The sequence below is a fragment of the Chelmon rostratus genome, chromosome 12 (genome assembly GCF_017976325.1).
Source record: "Chelmon rostratus isolate fCheRos1 chromosome 12, fCheRos1.pri, whole genome shotgun sequence".
NCBI lineage: Eukaryota > Metazoa > Chordata > Actinopteri > Chaetodontiformes > Chaetodontidae > Chelmon > Chelmon rostratus.
The window spans coordinates 17032822-17048070 of NC_055669.1; the positions used below are offsets into that span (position 1 = coordinate 17032822).

The window sequence follows — 15249 nt, forward strand, 5'->3', positions numbered from 1 at the left end:
GTTGCAAAGGCGTAAAGATGTCGCCGTCCTTATTTAATTTTGTCGACGCTAAAGACAAATTTGCGGTGAGATATCGCAGAACTGCCTTTATTTACCAAAGCGCGTGTTTTTATACACGACGTGTCGTGATAAAATCATAGCTAAATAGCAGCCTTGTTACTGCAAGTTAGTGGTTGTTCTTGTTCTGTTAGTGTTCTCATGGCAGGTAGCAGATGCTAGCTAAGCTAACAAAAACGCTATCTTAACTATGCATTTTTCTCATACATGTTCTCTCCGTCCCTCTCACACACCCACAGACGTCTGCCAAACATGCCCTGGCTGGTAAACCCGGCAAGCATTTGGTAAATGCTTTCAACCAGATGCCTGGGAAGTAAGTAACAAGCTAATGTTAGCTTAGTCTGTGTACAAGTTATGAGAGCACACCAGTAACGTTAGTTTAGCCAATTGTGAAACATCTTTTCGCTAATGTGTCTCGTCTGTTACAGTGAGTCAGAAAAGAAGACCACACTTGACCAGGCGCTGAGGGGCGTTCTTGGTGACCAGATTGTTAGTAAATTAACGCTCATTCACTGAAAATGATGTCATCAGACTTCTTTAAAACAATCTAGCTGTATGTGAAAGTCTGACATTGGTGTGTCTTGGTCCACAGGTTGAGCAGAAGGCAAGCTGTGATGAGCACTTGTCTCTTATCTACCTGAGTATTGATGCAGTTACAGAAGGTATGTTACTCTGACTTGTAGAAAAGACAATGAATGAGGGAATATATTCAAATTGGCCGCCTCAAATGGGATTACATGACACTCAGTAATACCACATATTATCTGTATTGCTCTGATTGTAGGAAACTTTCAGCAGTTTACCTTCATGTTCAAAAGAAAGACAAACATGATGTATGATGATGATCTGTGCTGTATGATTCTTCCTCTTTTGAAATGATAGAAAAGATGGTAAAATGTGTTTGACACTAAAACAGAACTGAGACATCAGACGCTGCACATACACAACCTATACCCACAAATACCAACTTTAATAGTAGTGCTTCACAGCACAAACCCCCAATGAAATTGAGGGTTGAATCATAGTTGTTATCGTAAAGGACTTACTCAGTGTGGCTGCATCTTATGTTAGAGTCTTTTTAATTCCTAGAAGTCCACATTTTCACACTGTGTTTTTTTCTGAGTCCCAAATTTGAGTAAAATAGTCCCCAGTCCCGCTGCTCTGCTTTCAACTTGTTTACCACTGTCCATGTTGTCTTTGTCAACTAAGTGCTTGTTTCATTGCCAACCTCATGTCATTAGTAGTAGTAATGAAGTAGTACTGGTTGTGTTGTAACATGTGACTTGAGGTTGATCTTAAATTTTATCCTCTTCACATTTATCAGTGAGACCCTTTGTCATGTGTACAGTCTATGTTCTGACCAGGGTTTCTGTTAGAAAAAAATGTTACCGGTCCATGTTCCCTGAAACCCAACTTCTGACTATAGTCAAACTGTTCAGCAGCTCATTAAGAACTACTATCAGACAGACCACCTTGTACTGGTGCACATAGATTTCTTAGAGTTCTTGAGTGTTTGCAAAGTGTTCACTAAACTGCTAATGTGAAAGCAAGCCTGGAACAAGCTTTCTCGGCTCAAGTGTCAAGCTTTGCTCTCTTGTTTCTTTCTCTTCGTGCAGGTATCTGTTCTGCTACAACTCCTTTCATTCTGCTGGGAGATGTGCTGGACTGTCTCCCTCTTGACCAGTGTGACAAAATATTCTCTTTTGTCGAGGAGAATGTTTCCACCTGGAAATCGGTAAACAAGCTAGAGTCTCTCAGTAAAAGCAGTTGAAGTATTTCTCCAGCATGATGAAGATCGTGTGATCATTATGTCTGTACTGTCCATTTTCTCAGAACTCTTTTTATACTGCCGGGAAGAACTACTTGTTGAGGATGTGTAATGGTAAGGATAATATTTCACTGTTGCTGATGAACAAGACTTTATGTTTAGAGCCATTTTTAACACACCCCTCAATCTGTGTAGATCTTTTAAGGAGGCTGTCCAAATCCCAGAATACTGTATTCTGTGGGCGAATCCAGCTTTTTCTGGCTCGTCTATTCCCTCTGTCTGAAAAATCAGGTAGGAACAGTATTTGTGTTATTTTTGAGTGAATAAGACCAAATTAATTCCAACCTTGTCTGATTCCATTTCATTAATGTACTGCCATTTGTGTTTTTTCCAGGTCTCAATCTACAGAGCCAGTTTAACCTGGACAATATTACAGTGTTCAACAGAAACGAACAAGAAAGCACTCTCGGCCAGAAGGTGAAGGGTCGGCACCTCATAATGACTGTGAGAATTTTAAATTTAATTTGAAAACTTGAGTTGAATCGTGTTTTATGGTTTCCTGTCTATAGCAAACAGAAGAGAAGGAGGATGGTATGGAGGTGGAGGAAGGAGAAATGGGAGAGGATGACGCTCCTGCACCATGGTATATGAAGGCCCTCTCTGAAATTCACAATAAAGTTTATCAATGACTGTTTTTAAGTTTGTGAAAACTGAGTCAAACTTTACTTTCAGTTCCATCCCAATTGACTACAACTTGTACAGAAAGTTCTGGACGCTGCAGGACTACTTCAGAAACCCTGTGCAGTGTTACGATAAATTCTCGTGGATGACTTTCCTTAAGGTAATACACCTGATTACAAAACCATGGAGCGTTTTTCTCCCTTGCTTTACATTTGTCACATCAATACAAATGCCAAATTGCAAACCAGATTCCCAAAACATTGTGACATTGTGTAAAACATAAATAAAAACAGAATGCAATTATTTCTAAATTGTGTTTACTGACAGCAGCTTAACAAAGCGTTCCTGAGCCCATGTAGTAACATCCTTAATACAATCATGTGTTCACAAAGTGGTGAACCTCACTCCATCCCTGCTTGTGAACAAGTGAGCCTTTCCAGGATGCCCCTTTCATACCCAATCATGATACTATCACCTGTTACCAATCAACCTGTTTACCTGTGGAATGATCCAAACAGGTGTTTTTGGAGCGTTCCACATCTTTCCCAGTCATTGGTTGCTCCTGTCCCAACTTGTTTGAGACATGTTGCTGCATCAAATTCATAATAAGAAAAATCAATGAAGTTGATGAGGTCAAACATTAAATATGTTGTCTGTCTGTACTGTTTTCGCTTGTGTATATGTCAAAAAGGATTAGCAAATTATGGCATTGTTTTTTATTTATGTTTTGCACAGCGTCCCAGCTACATAATGACTCACTGCTGACGTGAATTTGTTTTTGTCATGCACAGTTCTCAGATGAGACCTTGGCAGTGTTCAAGAGCTACAAGTTGGATGACATGCAGGCCTCTAAGAGGAAGCTGGAGGAGTTGAGAGCATCTGGAGGAGAGCATGTCTATTTTGCCAAGTTTCTAACAAGTGAGAAGGTAAGAATACTCTTTTTACCCCGAGAATAATCAGCAGCTCAAATAATTTTATCCAGCGTTTAGAGTAAAAACTGGAAGAGATATTTAATTCCAGCAGGAATAAAGGTCTGATTTTTTAATATAATATAGATATTCATTTTTCCATACATGTTAAAATAAATTATGTTCTTAAATGTATTTTATAAATCCACCTGGATTCTGCATTAAATGTGTTCATTTGCATCCTTTATGCTACAAAGGAATGATAAAGATATAGGAGGCACATTATCTCACTTCTTCTTCCCTCTTCGTCTCCAGCTGATGGACTTGCAGCTCAGCGACAGCAACTTCAGGCGGCACATTCTACTGCAGTACCTCATCCTCTTCCAGTACCTGAAGGGTCAGGTCAAGTTCAAAAGGTGAAGCCTGTCTCTGCTCAGACTTGTAGAACAAAGAACAAACTTTCATTTGTGTGGATGAAACAGTCATCAGTTGTTTGGGGAGTTCATATTTTGTATTTCTTTGTCCTCGCACAGCTCCAACTGTGTTCTGAATGATGATCAGACTACATGGATTGAAGAGACAACTAAACTGGTCTATCAGGTCAGTCCTAAATCACAATGATAGATCATAAATTCTAGTAGCTACTGTAATCCATAAAGAGGTGTGCCTCACTGTCCTCCCATGATCTTACCTGTTTTGATGTTAAGATTTACCTGGATCATTTCAGACTTGCATACAGTTGTACAGTTGTATCCTGCCAGTGGCTTTGCTTTGATTTGAGCTCTGAGCTATCTGAGATGTCATTTGGACAGTCTTCATTTTTATAGGCGTTTTATTGGCCTGTATTAATTTGTAACTGTTCTCTTAGCTGCTGAGAGAGATCCCTCCTGATGGAGACAAGTTTGCCTCCATGGTTGAGGTAAGCCATGCTTTGGGAATACTGATATTAAATATTAAATGAGGCCCATCCGCACTCACTCACATTATATCAAGTTTGTTGTTAGTGTTCCCGGAACATTAGTGACACTAGAAATGTGTCTCATCTTTGACAGCATATCCTCAACACAGAGGAGAACTGGAACGGCTGGAAAAATGAGGGATGCCCGAGCTTTGTGAAAGAACGGTACAGCAGTTATTTTTATCGATTGATTTTAACATTGATTCGTCCATTCTTTCTAACAAAAGCATGTGCTGTGTTAGCTTGGGCAAGCATGAAAAAATGACAGCTGGTCCTACTTGTTTCCTCTTCTAACAGGACAGTAGATGACAAACCCAAAAGACCCACCAGGAAGAGACAAGCGCCAGAGGACTTCCTTGGAAAAGGGCCAGACCGCAAGATTTTCATGGGAAAGTATGTGATCTAATATAGCAGTTAGCTGAGTAGTGCAGAAATTAGGGAGATTTTTTTTCTTTAAAATTAGAGGACCGGTGTGAAGGATTTAGTGGCATCTAAATCCCCTCAGCCATTCTGTTCTAAGTGTGTAGGAGAACCTGGCTGCAAAATATGTGAACGGCACGCTCTAGAGCCAGTGTTTGGTTTGTCCATTCCGAGCCATGGAAACATGGCAGACTCCGTGGAAGAGGACCCGCTTCCTCTGTAGATATAAAGAGCTCATTTTAAGTTAACAAAAACACAACAGTTCTCATTTTCAGGTAGTTCTGCACCAATGAAAACATGTTTGTGAACATTATATTACACACGTCTGTCTGTTGTGCCAGTATATCCCTCTAAATCCTGCACATTGGTCTCAGTCTCAGGTTTAAACCCTGTAACACTAAGAGTCCACTCTGCTAAACTATCTATCTGTGAACACAGTAGTGAGGTGTGTTGCTATGTGCAGATCATGTGTTTGTCTGCAGTATGTAGAAACTACCGGAAAGAGATGTTTCTTTAATAATCAAATGTAGACTGAAGCTATATGGAATGAATAACAACGTGTGCAGTAGGGTTGCAGTGGTGTAGTGGAAATTGATGGTTATCATACCATGTGTGTTTGCTTTCCTCCTGCATTGAATGTTACCATATTTGTACCATTATTTTCTGAGACAGTTATCATACTGTGAAAATCTCATACCATTGCAACCACGATTACTTCCATAATCGAAGCTGTTGTGTGTGTTTTGTTAGTGATGAGTTGACTCGGCTGTGGAATCTGAACCATGACAACATGGAGGCTTGCAAGTCAGACAGCAGGTCAGTGAGCCAGAAAACTACACAGTGTATATGTTGTTTCATCTGGTGTATACATATCACATTTTTTTTTCATATCTTTCATTCAGGGAGTTCATGCCATCACTGGACGAATTCTTTGCGGAGGCCATTGAACAGGCCGACCCTGCTAACATGGTGGAGGACGAGTACAAGTAAGTTTGCAAGTCTGAAAAAGCTTTTACCCAAAAGAGCATCACTGGCTTTATTCCAACTTTCCTCTCTGTATGGATTTGTGGAACTCTTTTGATTCTTCCTGCAAACCAACGCAGGGTTGTGCGGAACCCAAACTATGGCTGGCGTGCTCTGAGGCTGCTGTCCAGGAGAAGTCCACACTTCTTTCAACCAACTAACCAGAAGTTCAAGAGCCTGGCAGACTACCTGGACAGCATGGTTAGCAAACTAGCCAAAGAACTGCCGGTGAGGTGTTTTGTTTGTTTTTTTTTTAACTTTAAAATGCTGTTGATTGTGCATTATGGTCACAAAACCTCACTACAAACACTGACATCTTCGATTTTTTATTCCACACACGCAGAAGGACATCCCCTCTGAAGAGATAAAGACAGGAGAGGAGGATGACGACGATAACGGAGACAATCTTCTCAAAGACAGCAATGACAGTGAGTTTGAACAGTAATATCATTTAGCCCATTAACAACTTTTCTTCTTTCATTTTCATCTGTTTTTAACACAGATACATTTATTTAGATGAGAGATCTTGAATTGAAGCTTTTCTCTATTAATATACGGAGCATTTATTTTCCCCCCAACATACATCAATTAACGCCTAAAATACTCTGGTTTATCCTTTCCCCAGCCTGACCTCTGTACTTTTTTATGTGCTAGTTTTGATAATTAAGTCACCTCATCCTCTATGTACCCACACATGTCCATTCTTTTGAGATCAAGAGTCTAATTTTATCCTCCCTATTGTGTCTTTTCTTCCAGGTCCGAGCATACAGAGCAAGATGGTGACAAACCAGCAGATGGATGACATAGCAGCCAAACTGGGTGCTAAGTGGAAGACGCTGGCTACTCATTTGGAGATGAAGGCGGCAGAGCTGCGGGAGATCGAAACAGACAGTGAAGATGTTGACATGCAGGCCAAACTGCTGCTTGTCGCCTGGCAGGACAGAGAGGGGACACAAGCGACTGTGGATAACCTGGTCACGGCTCTCAATGCTGCAGGATTTTCCCAGATTGCAGACAGCCTCAATGAGGCATGAAGTAGATCATTCTTTAGTTATATTATCCGTACCACCATTACATTGTTGCAGCATCCTTTTTCATACCAAATCAAATGGAGACTAAAATTTTTGTATGTAGTGTAGGTTGAAACACAAGTTTTTTCACTGTAGCAAGACCAATAAATGTTTTTTTTTCCTAATAAACCACTTGTTAGACTATTCATTATGATCCTGTGCTCAAATTAAAGGAATCTCACATTTTGGTATAACAGTTTATTTTCACCACCTATGAAAAGCGATCAGTCAATAACTTATTACAGAGTGGTGATGGTTAGGTCTTACACATTGTGGCAGGGTGATCAGGAAACCTGCAAGGAGAAACAAAGTGAAGCATAGCATTTTTAGCGATACAGATGTCTGAAATCAGTGTCGGCAAGAACAATGTTCGAGGCTTGTCGAGTAAACCTTCACAGTTGAATCTCAAGTCTTTATTTAACTGCGCACAGTTCACCACAAGGGCAACCTGTTCTGAACTGGTTCCCCCACACACACTTCCCCCAAAAAAGCATTAGTGAAGATTTGGCAGTAAGAACCTCATCTGTCAATGCATTTGAGAACAATTCCAGGAGATGATGCGAGCCAAGCACTTAAGAAAAGACCTGAGATTGAACCCAAATTTCCCAGCAGGCCAACAGGTGAACAAGGGCAAGTCTTTACAGTGTTACGTGAAAATCTCCATAATACATCTGAGAAGATACAAGCCAGAATGTCAAGGACAACAGCTTGGCTAGGCATTTTTGTACAAGTCGATTAAATGACTAAAGAGAAATATTTTGCTTTTATGATATGAGCACCTTATCAAAGGCTTTAAAAAATATACAATGTGTATAAAACATTTAATGAAACTGCAGAGCTAGACTTAAAAACCTCTTTCAAGGATCCAGTCCAGAGATTGCCTCTCGTCATATCTCCATTTTCAAAGCCCACTATGGTTGAATATTTAACACCGTTTGACAGAATTTGTTTTACAAGCATCCGAGTCGGTTACAAAAACAAACAAACAAAAAAATTAAGGTCATCAAATCTTTAAAGACACCAGTTTTACTGCACATCTATGCAGACAGTGCTTGGAAATGGCAATTTGTATGTGTGTTGGATGTTGTCTTTGTCTTCTAGGCAATCTTCCACAGTTACTGTTCCTCTTCAAGTATTTCCAGCCGCCGGGGACCGTACAGTAGAACGTATGCTATATGCCAGTCTCCGCCACCAGACAGTCGCAAGATATCCTCTGGAGACACCACACTCACTTTGTCATCATCAAACTTGACCCACTCATCTAACGGAGGCAGAGACCACAGCAGGAAAAGGAAACATTCAGTTCCTGAACATCTGTGTGCACTTAACATGACGCTCCTGTAGGCTTTAATGAGTTGTGACTGATCTACATAATGACACATACATGCTGAACACAGTGCAGTGTGAAACTATGGTTACCTTCTTTCCTCTTGACCCATCCCACGTAGTGTCCTGATGAGCTGGAGCGGCCTTGGTGTGTCAGCACAGCCTGCAGGTCATAGTAGCCACTGTTGTTGGAGCCGATGTCTGGAAAAGAAACAGCAGTGCGTTCCAGTTGAGCTTTGACTGACTGAAATGGGGAAAGCTTCTCTCACCTTCCATTACGCTGCTAGATACCAAAGTGTAGTGCTTGGGATTGTGCGACAATTAAATTTTGCAGGGGCTTGAAAACCTTTAGAGAGTTCACATTTAATTGTGACCTTTGCTAAGCATAATAGTATCAGCGCAGTAGGAGAAAACAGCTATCAGCCTTTTAAATAATAGATTTATGGCTGAATGTTGAGAAAAACATTTGTAAAATCTAATTGTTTGTCTTACATACAAATCTAAATCTAAAAAGATTTATCTCTGAAACATTAACACCAGATATTGAGGGCAGTTCAAGAATCCGACGGCTGTATACATTTTCTTCTTATGCTATTAAAAAGTGTGCATATATGTGCTGGTGTATTTTAATAATGGACAAGCCCATACATATTAAATTATTTGTATTATTAAACATCCACTTGAGCACCTGAAATCTGATTTTTGTTAGGACACACTATACGTGTGTGATGGCATATTTTCCTTCTTGGGTTTGAAATTGTCTACATTTCATGAAATGTGTATTGTGATAAATGCATTACATGAAAACGGTGAGGTTCATTTACAATGACATGTTTCTGCAGAAAGTGTGGAATCCAGCATTAAAAAGCGTATAAAGGGTGTCAGTATCATGTCCAAACGTACCATCAGAGAATGAGAAAGGCTCATATTTCACTTCCTTCGCTGAGTCTGGCTTCTTCACCAACTAATGCAACAACAACAAAAAAAAGAGAAACCTGAGATGCTGTACAGGGTTGGTTACAGTTAAAGTAGGAGCTTATCTGCTTTTAATATAGGCATGAGCTGTAGAAAAATAAAAAGTCTATAAATCAGCCTTGCCTTTTGCTGCTGCTTCTCTAGCTTCTTGTCTTCGACCTCCTTAAACTTTGACCTGATTGGCAGCATTTTCTCCTGGAGCTCTGCAGTGCACAGCTCATAGACATCCAGCATGAGCGGGAACTTGACATCCTTCAAACAATAAAACATACAATATTTTAGACTTAGAAGTAAATTACCAATTATAGAGAGCCCTGTTATAAATTAGAGTTTCCTGTGGCTGAGGACAAACCTTAAGGACTTTTGCATTGACAGACTCCTTCTCTTTGTAGAAAAATCGGACCATTTGAACAGTCAAGTAGGCAGGGAGACGGCTCAGCTTTGACTAGAGGGTTAAGAGGATGATTTCAGGGGGTAAATACATTTCAATCTTAAGGTTACAAATATAGCAGTGGACTAGAACACTTCTTTCAAATTGAAGGCAAAAGAAAAACTTACAGATTTTATATACAGGGCGTTTCTTTCCAAGGATGTAGACATTTTTGTGATTTCTTCCTGCAGTCTCTGGAGAGATAAAAACAGGCAGACACATGATTGAGCATTGTTACCTTGAAGACAAACATTGTGCCAATTTGACGTACATATGTTGTATTCATTGCTTTGCTCTGACTAAACCTGCACAAACAACATCCAAGTGCAGTTTTAAATATCCAGACACAGTGACAGCTTCTCTCATCAAGAAAACATGGGAGAGAATATTCAGTCTGATATATACCAGCCTCAGTCCTGTTGCAAGGTACTTGACTTCTTGGTTGATGAAGCAACTGAGCTGGAGCTGGCTTTCCTTGCCCTTGATTGGCTCCTCGTCCTCGGACTCTGTGCATTTCATTCTGAACGGGAGAGTTAAAGAAAAGCCGAGCAGAGTAATGTCACACGGCTGGGAGACCTTAGCTGGGTCTGACTTCAACACAACTGTGACACCACACGCTGTTGTTAATGAGCCGAGCTTTCAGGCTCAAACCATACTGAACCAAAAGATAAAATGGAAAGTGATGTGATCAGCAAAAGACAGCAAGGATACGTAGTTTCAAATTCTACGCCGAAATACTGGTCAATGAAGTTCTTCTTCGTAGAGGCAGAGGCAGCGCCGCTCTCGGAGTCGGTCTGTAGATCGAAATACAAAATCAAAAATGGAACATTTGTCCTCAACTAACTTATGAATCATTTCATCATTAAACATCTGAAAGTAAAAGAAACATTTAACATTTTACCTCCATCGGAGTCGCTGGCTCTAGTGGCTCCAGCTTTTGCTGAAGCACCCTCATCATCTGCAGCCAGCACTCGTTGGCATCCTGAGAGAGAAAAAACCCCAAAAGAAGTGAGACCATGTCCTATTGTATTCACATGCCATTTATACTATTAGGGCAGAACAACTAATCAAAATATTATTGAAACTGCAATATGGGCAAGTGTCATATCCAAATCCCTGCAGCTCTGCTTTTGTAATAAAGTGAAATGAAGCAATGTGGTGCTACAGAGATGCCCCGGCCTACAAATAATTTTCTCCAGACATTAGAGAACATGCTTGGCACAGAGCCCAGCAAAAATCACATCATCATTTTTAGATTTATTACAGTAAAAATGAAATAAAAAAAATAACACTCAAATCGCAATATCTGTGAAAATAAGTACAACATGTTTTCTGCATATCGTTCAGCCTTATATACTATGTTTTTCTTCAAAGTTTACGATAAAAATGAAGGTACAAGACACATGGCATGGCTGTATCCATTCCAGAGACAGTCACTGTGATGAAGAGTTTCTCACCTGCTGGAGGTACTGTCCCTGGTCCCCCTTCTCAGCAAACTGTGGAAAGGCCATGTGAAGGAACTGCAGTAAAATGATGGGTGGGAGGCTAGATGAGGTCTTGTCCATGGTCTCATACAAGTCACGAAGGGCTGAGGACACCAAGATAAATACATACTCATTTTATATGCATTAGTCAGTTGAAGACATTAACATATGCCTGTGATTTCACAACAACTGTGATTTCACTCTCCCAAATGCACAGTAACTAACCTGCTGTGATGTATTGTGATGGTGCATTTGCTCCTGAAGATCGCAGGGCACCTGAGTACCTAGTAGGAGAGGGAGGATTTCAGCAAAGTCGCAAAAGCAACGGCAAAAGAGGAAAACAAGAGGAAAAACACACTTCAAGTGAAAGACAAAGAGGTTATTTCGAGCAGTGCATTTCAATGATGTAGACCACTTAAACACAGCATCTATTTAAAATCAGTGTCTTAACCTTCTGACTGTATTCTGAGCAGAATAGCAGAAAACCCACCTTCTGAGTGCAGTTTTGAGCTCTGGCACAGAGCGCAGACACTGCACTGTGGCGTTCATGTAACAGGTGTTGCCCAAGTTGGTCAGCCCACAAGGCAGCTCCAACTAAAAATGAAAAGAGTGGGATAAGTTCCTCTACAACAATCAAGGTAGCATAAAGTTTTAAAAGACTGAAAAATATAAGGACTCCATCTTCCATTTAGTTATTAGCCAAGCATCATTAAACAAGTGTTTCCTAGGAGATGAGAATACAGGGAGATCAATGAGTCACTTTGTTTAGAATTTGAGTGTTCAATATTCATCCACTCCCAATAAGACGGATGTCAGTTCTTAACCACAGCTACAGAAACTGTTCACAAAACATGCTGTTTTTGCCCACTTTTTATGCTTTAATTTAAAAGCTTTTTTTCCCCATTTACATCTTCAATTCACAGGCTTGATTACCACATCAGAGTTTCTCTAAGTGCAGTTACAGTGAGTCATCCAGCTGTGAGGACCTTCTAACGCATGAAATAATTATATTTGTGAGGATTTCAAAGAAGAGCAGGCATCGTCAGAGACAATTAAAACAGCCACTCTTTCCTGTTGAAAAAGAGACTCTTTGCCATGAGAAAGTGACAGTTTTCTAACTGAGATGAGACTGCAGCCCAATCAGTATCAACAGAATCTAGTGACACAGCAGTTTGTAGTTCATATGCATTTAATGTCCAGGGCACAGTACCTCCTCAACAGAAATGTTTTGTAAGCATATGCATAAATTCATGATAATAACAAAACACCTTCCTGACTGTAGTTTAATTTGTTAAAAGTACATTTGTTCAGATCAACACAACTACTGAGCTGATGCAGCTTCTCATTTTCCAAAGTGGATCTTCCAAAAGAGGTGGACATAGTATATCTAGTTTATCATGTTCTCTACTTGGTAAACATCACATTGAGGAAAACATGCTCAATTGGCAATATCATGATGGTAAACAGCAATTACCATATTTGTTTTCGCCATACTGGTAATTTTCAGTCTTACTCACCGCTGAGGCCAGCTGCTCCTCAGTCATGTCCTCCACAAACATGGGCCGCACAGCAGGCTCCTCAGGCAGGGCATCTGCTGAGCCCATCATCAGCAGAGTCATTCCCTGCAAAAAGAATACAAATACACAAAGAGTCACTAACTTATTTGGTAAAATGCATCTGGTAGTATAGCTCTGTGAACTAAGAAATGCTTGTTATATGTATTCAAACAAGGCATAAATACTCACATTTTTCAGTTTAATGTTCCCCCACTCATCGTCCTAGAATGGAGACAAGTCATTGGTTAGCCTCTTATGAACACTTGAAGGATAGGGCTGGCATTACTTTTTTCTTATTGTCACAAAACCCATGAAAAGAGCAAAGCCAACTATGTGTTAAATACACCTAGCAATACATTCCGACTTTGTTTCTGTCTGTGGCACTCTGCCCTCCAAATCGTTCCTACTGAAAAGATAAATCTTAATTTTTTTTTCCCTTAAACAGCTGGACACTGTAGTTTTTAATAAAAACTACACGAACAGGAGTAATTACTGCATGTGTTGGGGATTATTTTGAGAGGTTTACTGATACACACATCAGAACTGTGTATGTCCAGCATTTGACTCACTGGTGCATTTTCATTGTTTGTTGACAACCAGTCCATGATGTTGATAATGCAATAATAGGCTTTGGCTAAACAGGCAACACTTGTTAGTATGATCAGTTGATTGCTGGTTTAGGTCTTTTCATTGGATTGCACAACCAGAAAAAAACAAAACAAAATGCTGCCCAATCCTTTAACAAAAGAAAGCCTGCAGCACAGTAGTTTTTCTGATCCAGATGCTTGACTGTTGTTCATACCTTCAGAGTGCCTCCCTTCACCATGACCTTCTGTCTGTCTGGCTGAACTCCTGTCAGGGCAAAGAGCTGAGCCTTGAAAACCATGGGTGGTTCCTCAGTGTTCAGCTCTACTGCATCAAACTTCTCTTTGCCCCATTTCACATTTACTGAAAACAACAACAACAAAAGAGAGGGACGGTACATCCTAGCATGTTAACTTCCCAGTGTGAATGTTGGTAGGCACCATAAGTTTGTCAAACTGCTGCCATGTATGACACAGCATCTAGATAGCAACAATAAAATACTCCATGGACTCACACAGCTACAATCAAACAACTATCGAGCTAAAAGCACAAAGTGAAAGCTAATACAATGCTACAGCTTCCAACGTAATGAGACAAAAGAAGGGCTGATTAGACATTATAGAAACAAGTATAAGATTAATGTCATGTTAACATGGCAAGCTCGTGTTCTGTAAGCATCGCTCGTCTCCAACAAACCGCAACTGCAGGTAAAAGCTTGTTAAGTGTACACTCATGATTTGGCTAACTTGTTAGCAAGGCTACCTGTGCTAATAAAAAGCATTTCATATTGATACAACATTAAGACATGTAAATGGCTTAAAGTAAACCAACACGAATACAATTTAAGCGGTACGTTGCTCTGATAAACAATAGTTTTAAATAACTACTTAAACCACCTCATTAACGTTAACTGATACTTAACTAACGTAGCTAAGTGACACTTAGCTGCAGTAGCTACTTTCTGTTTTGTGAGACGCCTGTTAGCCTAGCCGGCTTCGCCAAACACATTCTGTAAACTGCGCGAACAGACAGTACCACCGTTAAAGGAGTGTAACACTTTTGTATGTTGCCCTGTCACGAAATATTGTTTTTGTGAAGTGACGACTTCAACAATGGCCTAACAAGGCTAATAGAGTGCCTACTACCGTTAGCATGCAAACTGCATATCATGCTAAAGCTAGCTAAACTAGCGTGCTAAACGCAATTTACGTTATTGCACAAAAACACGTGTAAGCGTTCGTGTTTTTATAGTCTTTTTCCATGACAGTGAATGTGTTGTATTAAAGCAGCAACATACCTGTAAACACCGGCATATTTGGCAACCTTTTACTTCCTCAACTCTTTATTTTTCCGTTTCAATCCACCGGGGCGCGAATGAAGACTTAGCTAGTTCTCAGTCTGAACTTCATTCAAACAGAATGACGCTGCAACAACACGCTGGGAACTTATCGATGCGTTCTGACATCTGCTAGCCATCCTGCCGCATGCAACGCAACCAGACTACACACACCCAGCTTCTCTGGACGAATCATTCTGCCACATTAATTACAGTATTTATGAGTCAGGATTGTTGATACTGAGGCTTGTTCACTCCGAGGAGATGATAGTTTTTCCAACAAATGAAACTGACTTCAGCCTATCTATCCCTGTATCCCTGATGGGGGTGGATTAACCAGCTGAGGGTCCCCAGGACACTCCTGGGCCCCCATTCCTCCCATTGTTTGTGTAGTGTGTGTAGTTTTTTGACACACTAGAGTACAGCCATTAACTGTGGTAATCTGATTAAACATCAATTCATTTAGAATATGCAACATTTAAGCATAAAGAAGTCTAGTCTTAAAACTAGAGTTTGACACGTGGAACCTCTTGAGACGAGGCTTCAAAACTAGAAAACAATATCTTAAGGCCCTTAATAAGTCAATTGATATTGTGCTTCTGTGCTACACATTTCCAAATTTTCAATTACATTAATACAAATCAGCTGGCACAAAGTAAGCCTGGGGCTTTT

The 15249-nt window shown here is 40.2% G+C and overlaps 2 protein-coding genes across 2 annotated transcripts; one reads left to right on the top strand and one right to left on the bottom strand.

Moving 5' to 3' along the window:
- Positions 1-7014, top strand: thoc1 (THO complex 1). The gene is made up of 21 exons (XM_041949441.1): positions 1-65; positions 297-370; positions 486-546; positions 650-719; positions 1674-1792; positions 1891-1939; positions 2021-2116; positions 2220-2302; positions 2395-2468; positions 2558-2666; positions 3298-3432; positions 3730-3830; positions 3948-4014; positions 4283-4333; positions 4467-4537; positions 4670-4765; positions 5543-5608; positions 5695-5778; positions 5896-6043; positions 6159-6243; positions 6572-7014. Exons 1-21 carry the CDS (start codon positions 18-20, stop codon positions 6847-6849), a joined length of 1965 nt encoding a protein of 654 aa, XP_041805375.1. The 5' UTR covers positions 1-17; the 3' UTR covers positions 6850-7014.
- Positions 7015-7079: 65 nt separating this feature from the next.
- On the bottom strand, positions 7080-14665 carry usp14 (ubiquitin specific peptidase 14 (tRNA-guanine transglycosylase)). The gene is made up of 16 exons (XM_041949384.1): positions 14539-14665; positions 13459-13604; positions 12846-12878; positions 12618-12722; positions 11591-11694; positions 11326-11384; positions 11074-11204; positions 10518-10598; positions 10328-10410; positions 10022-10136; positions 9745-9810; positions 9539-9631; positions 9310-9438; positions 9115-9175; positions 8305-8412; positions 7080-8146 (listed from the first exon to the last, which is right to left on the bottom strand). The coding sequence occupies exons 1-16, from the start codon at positions 14552-14554 to the stop codon at positions 8001-8003; spliced, it is 1476 nt and encodes a 491-aa protein (XP_041805318.1). The 5' UTR covers positions 14555-14665; the 3' UTR covers positions 7080-8000.
- Positions 14666-15249: the final 584 nt, after the last annotated feature.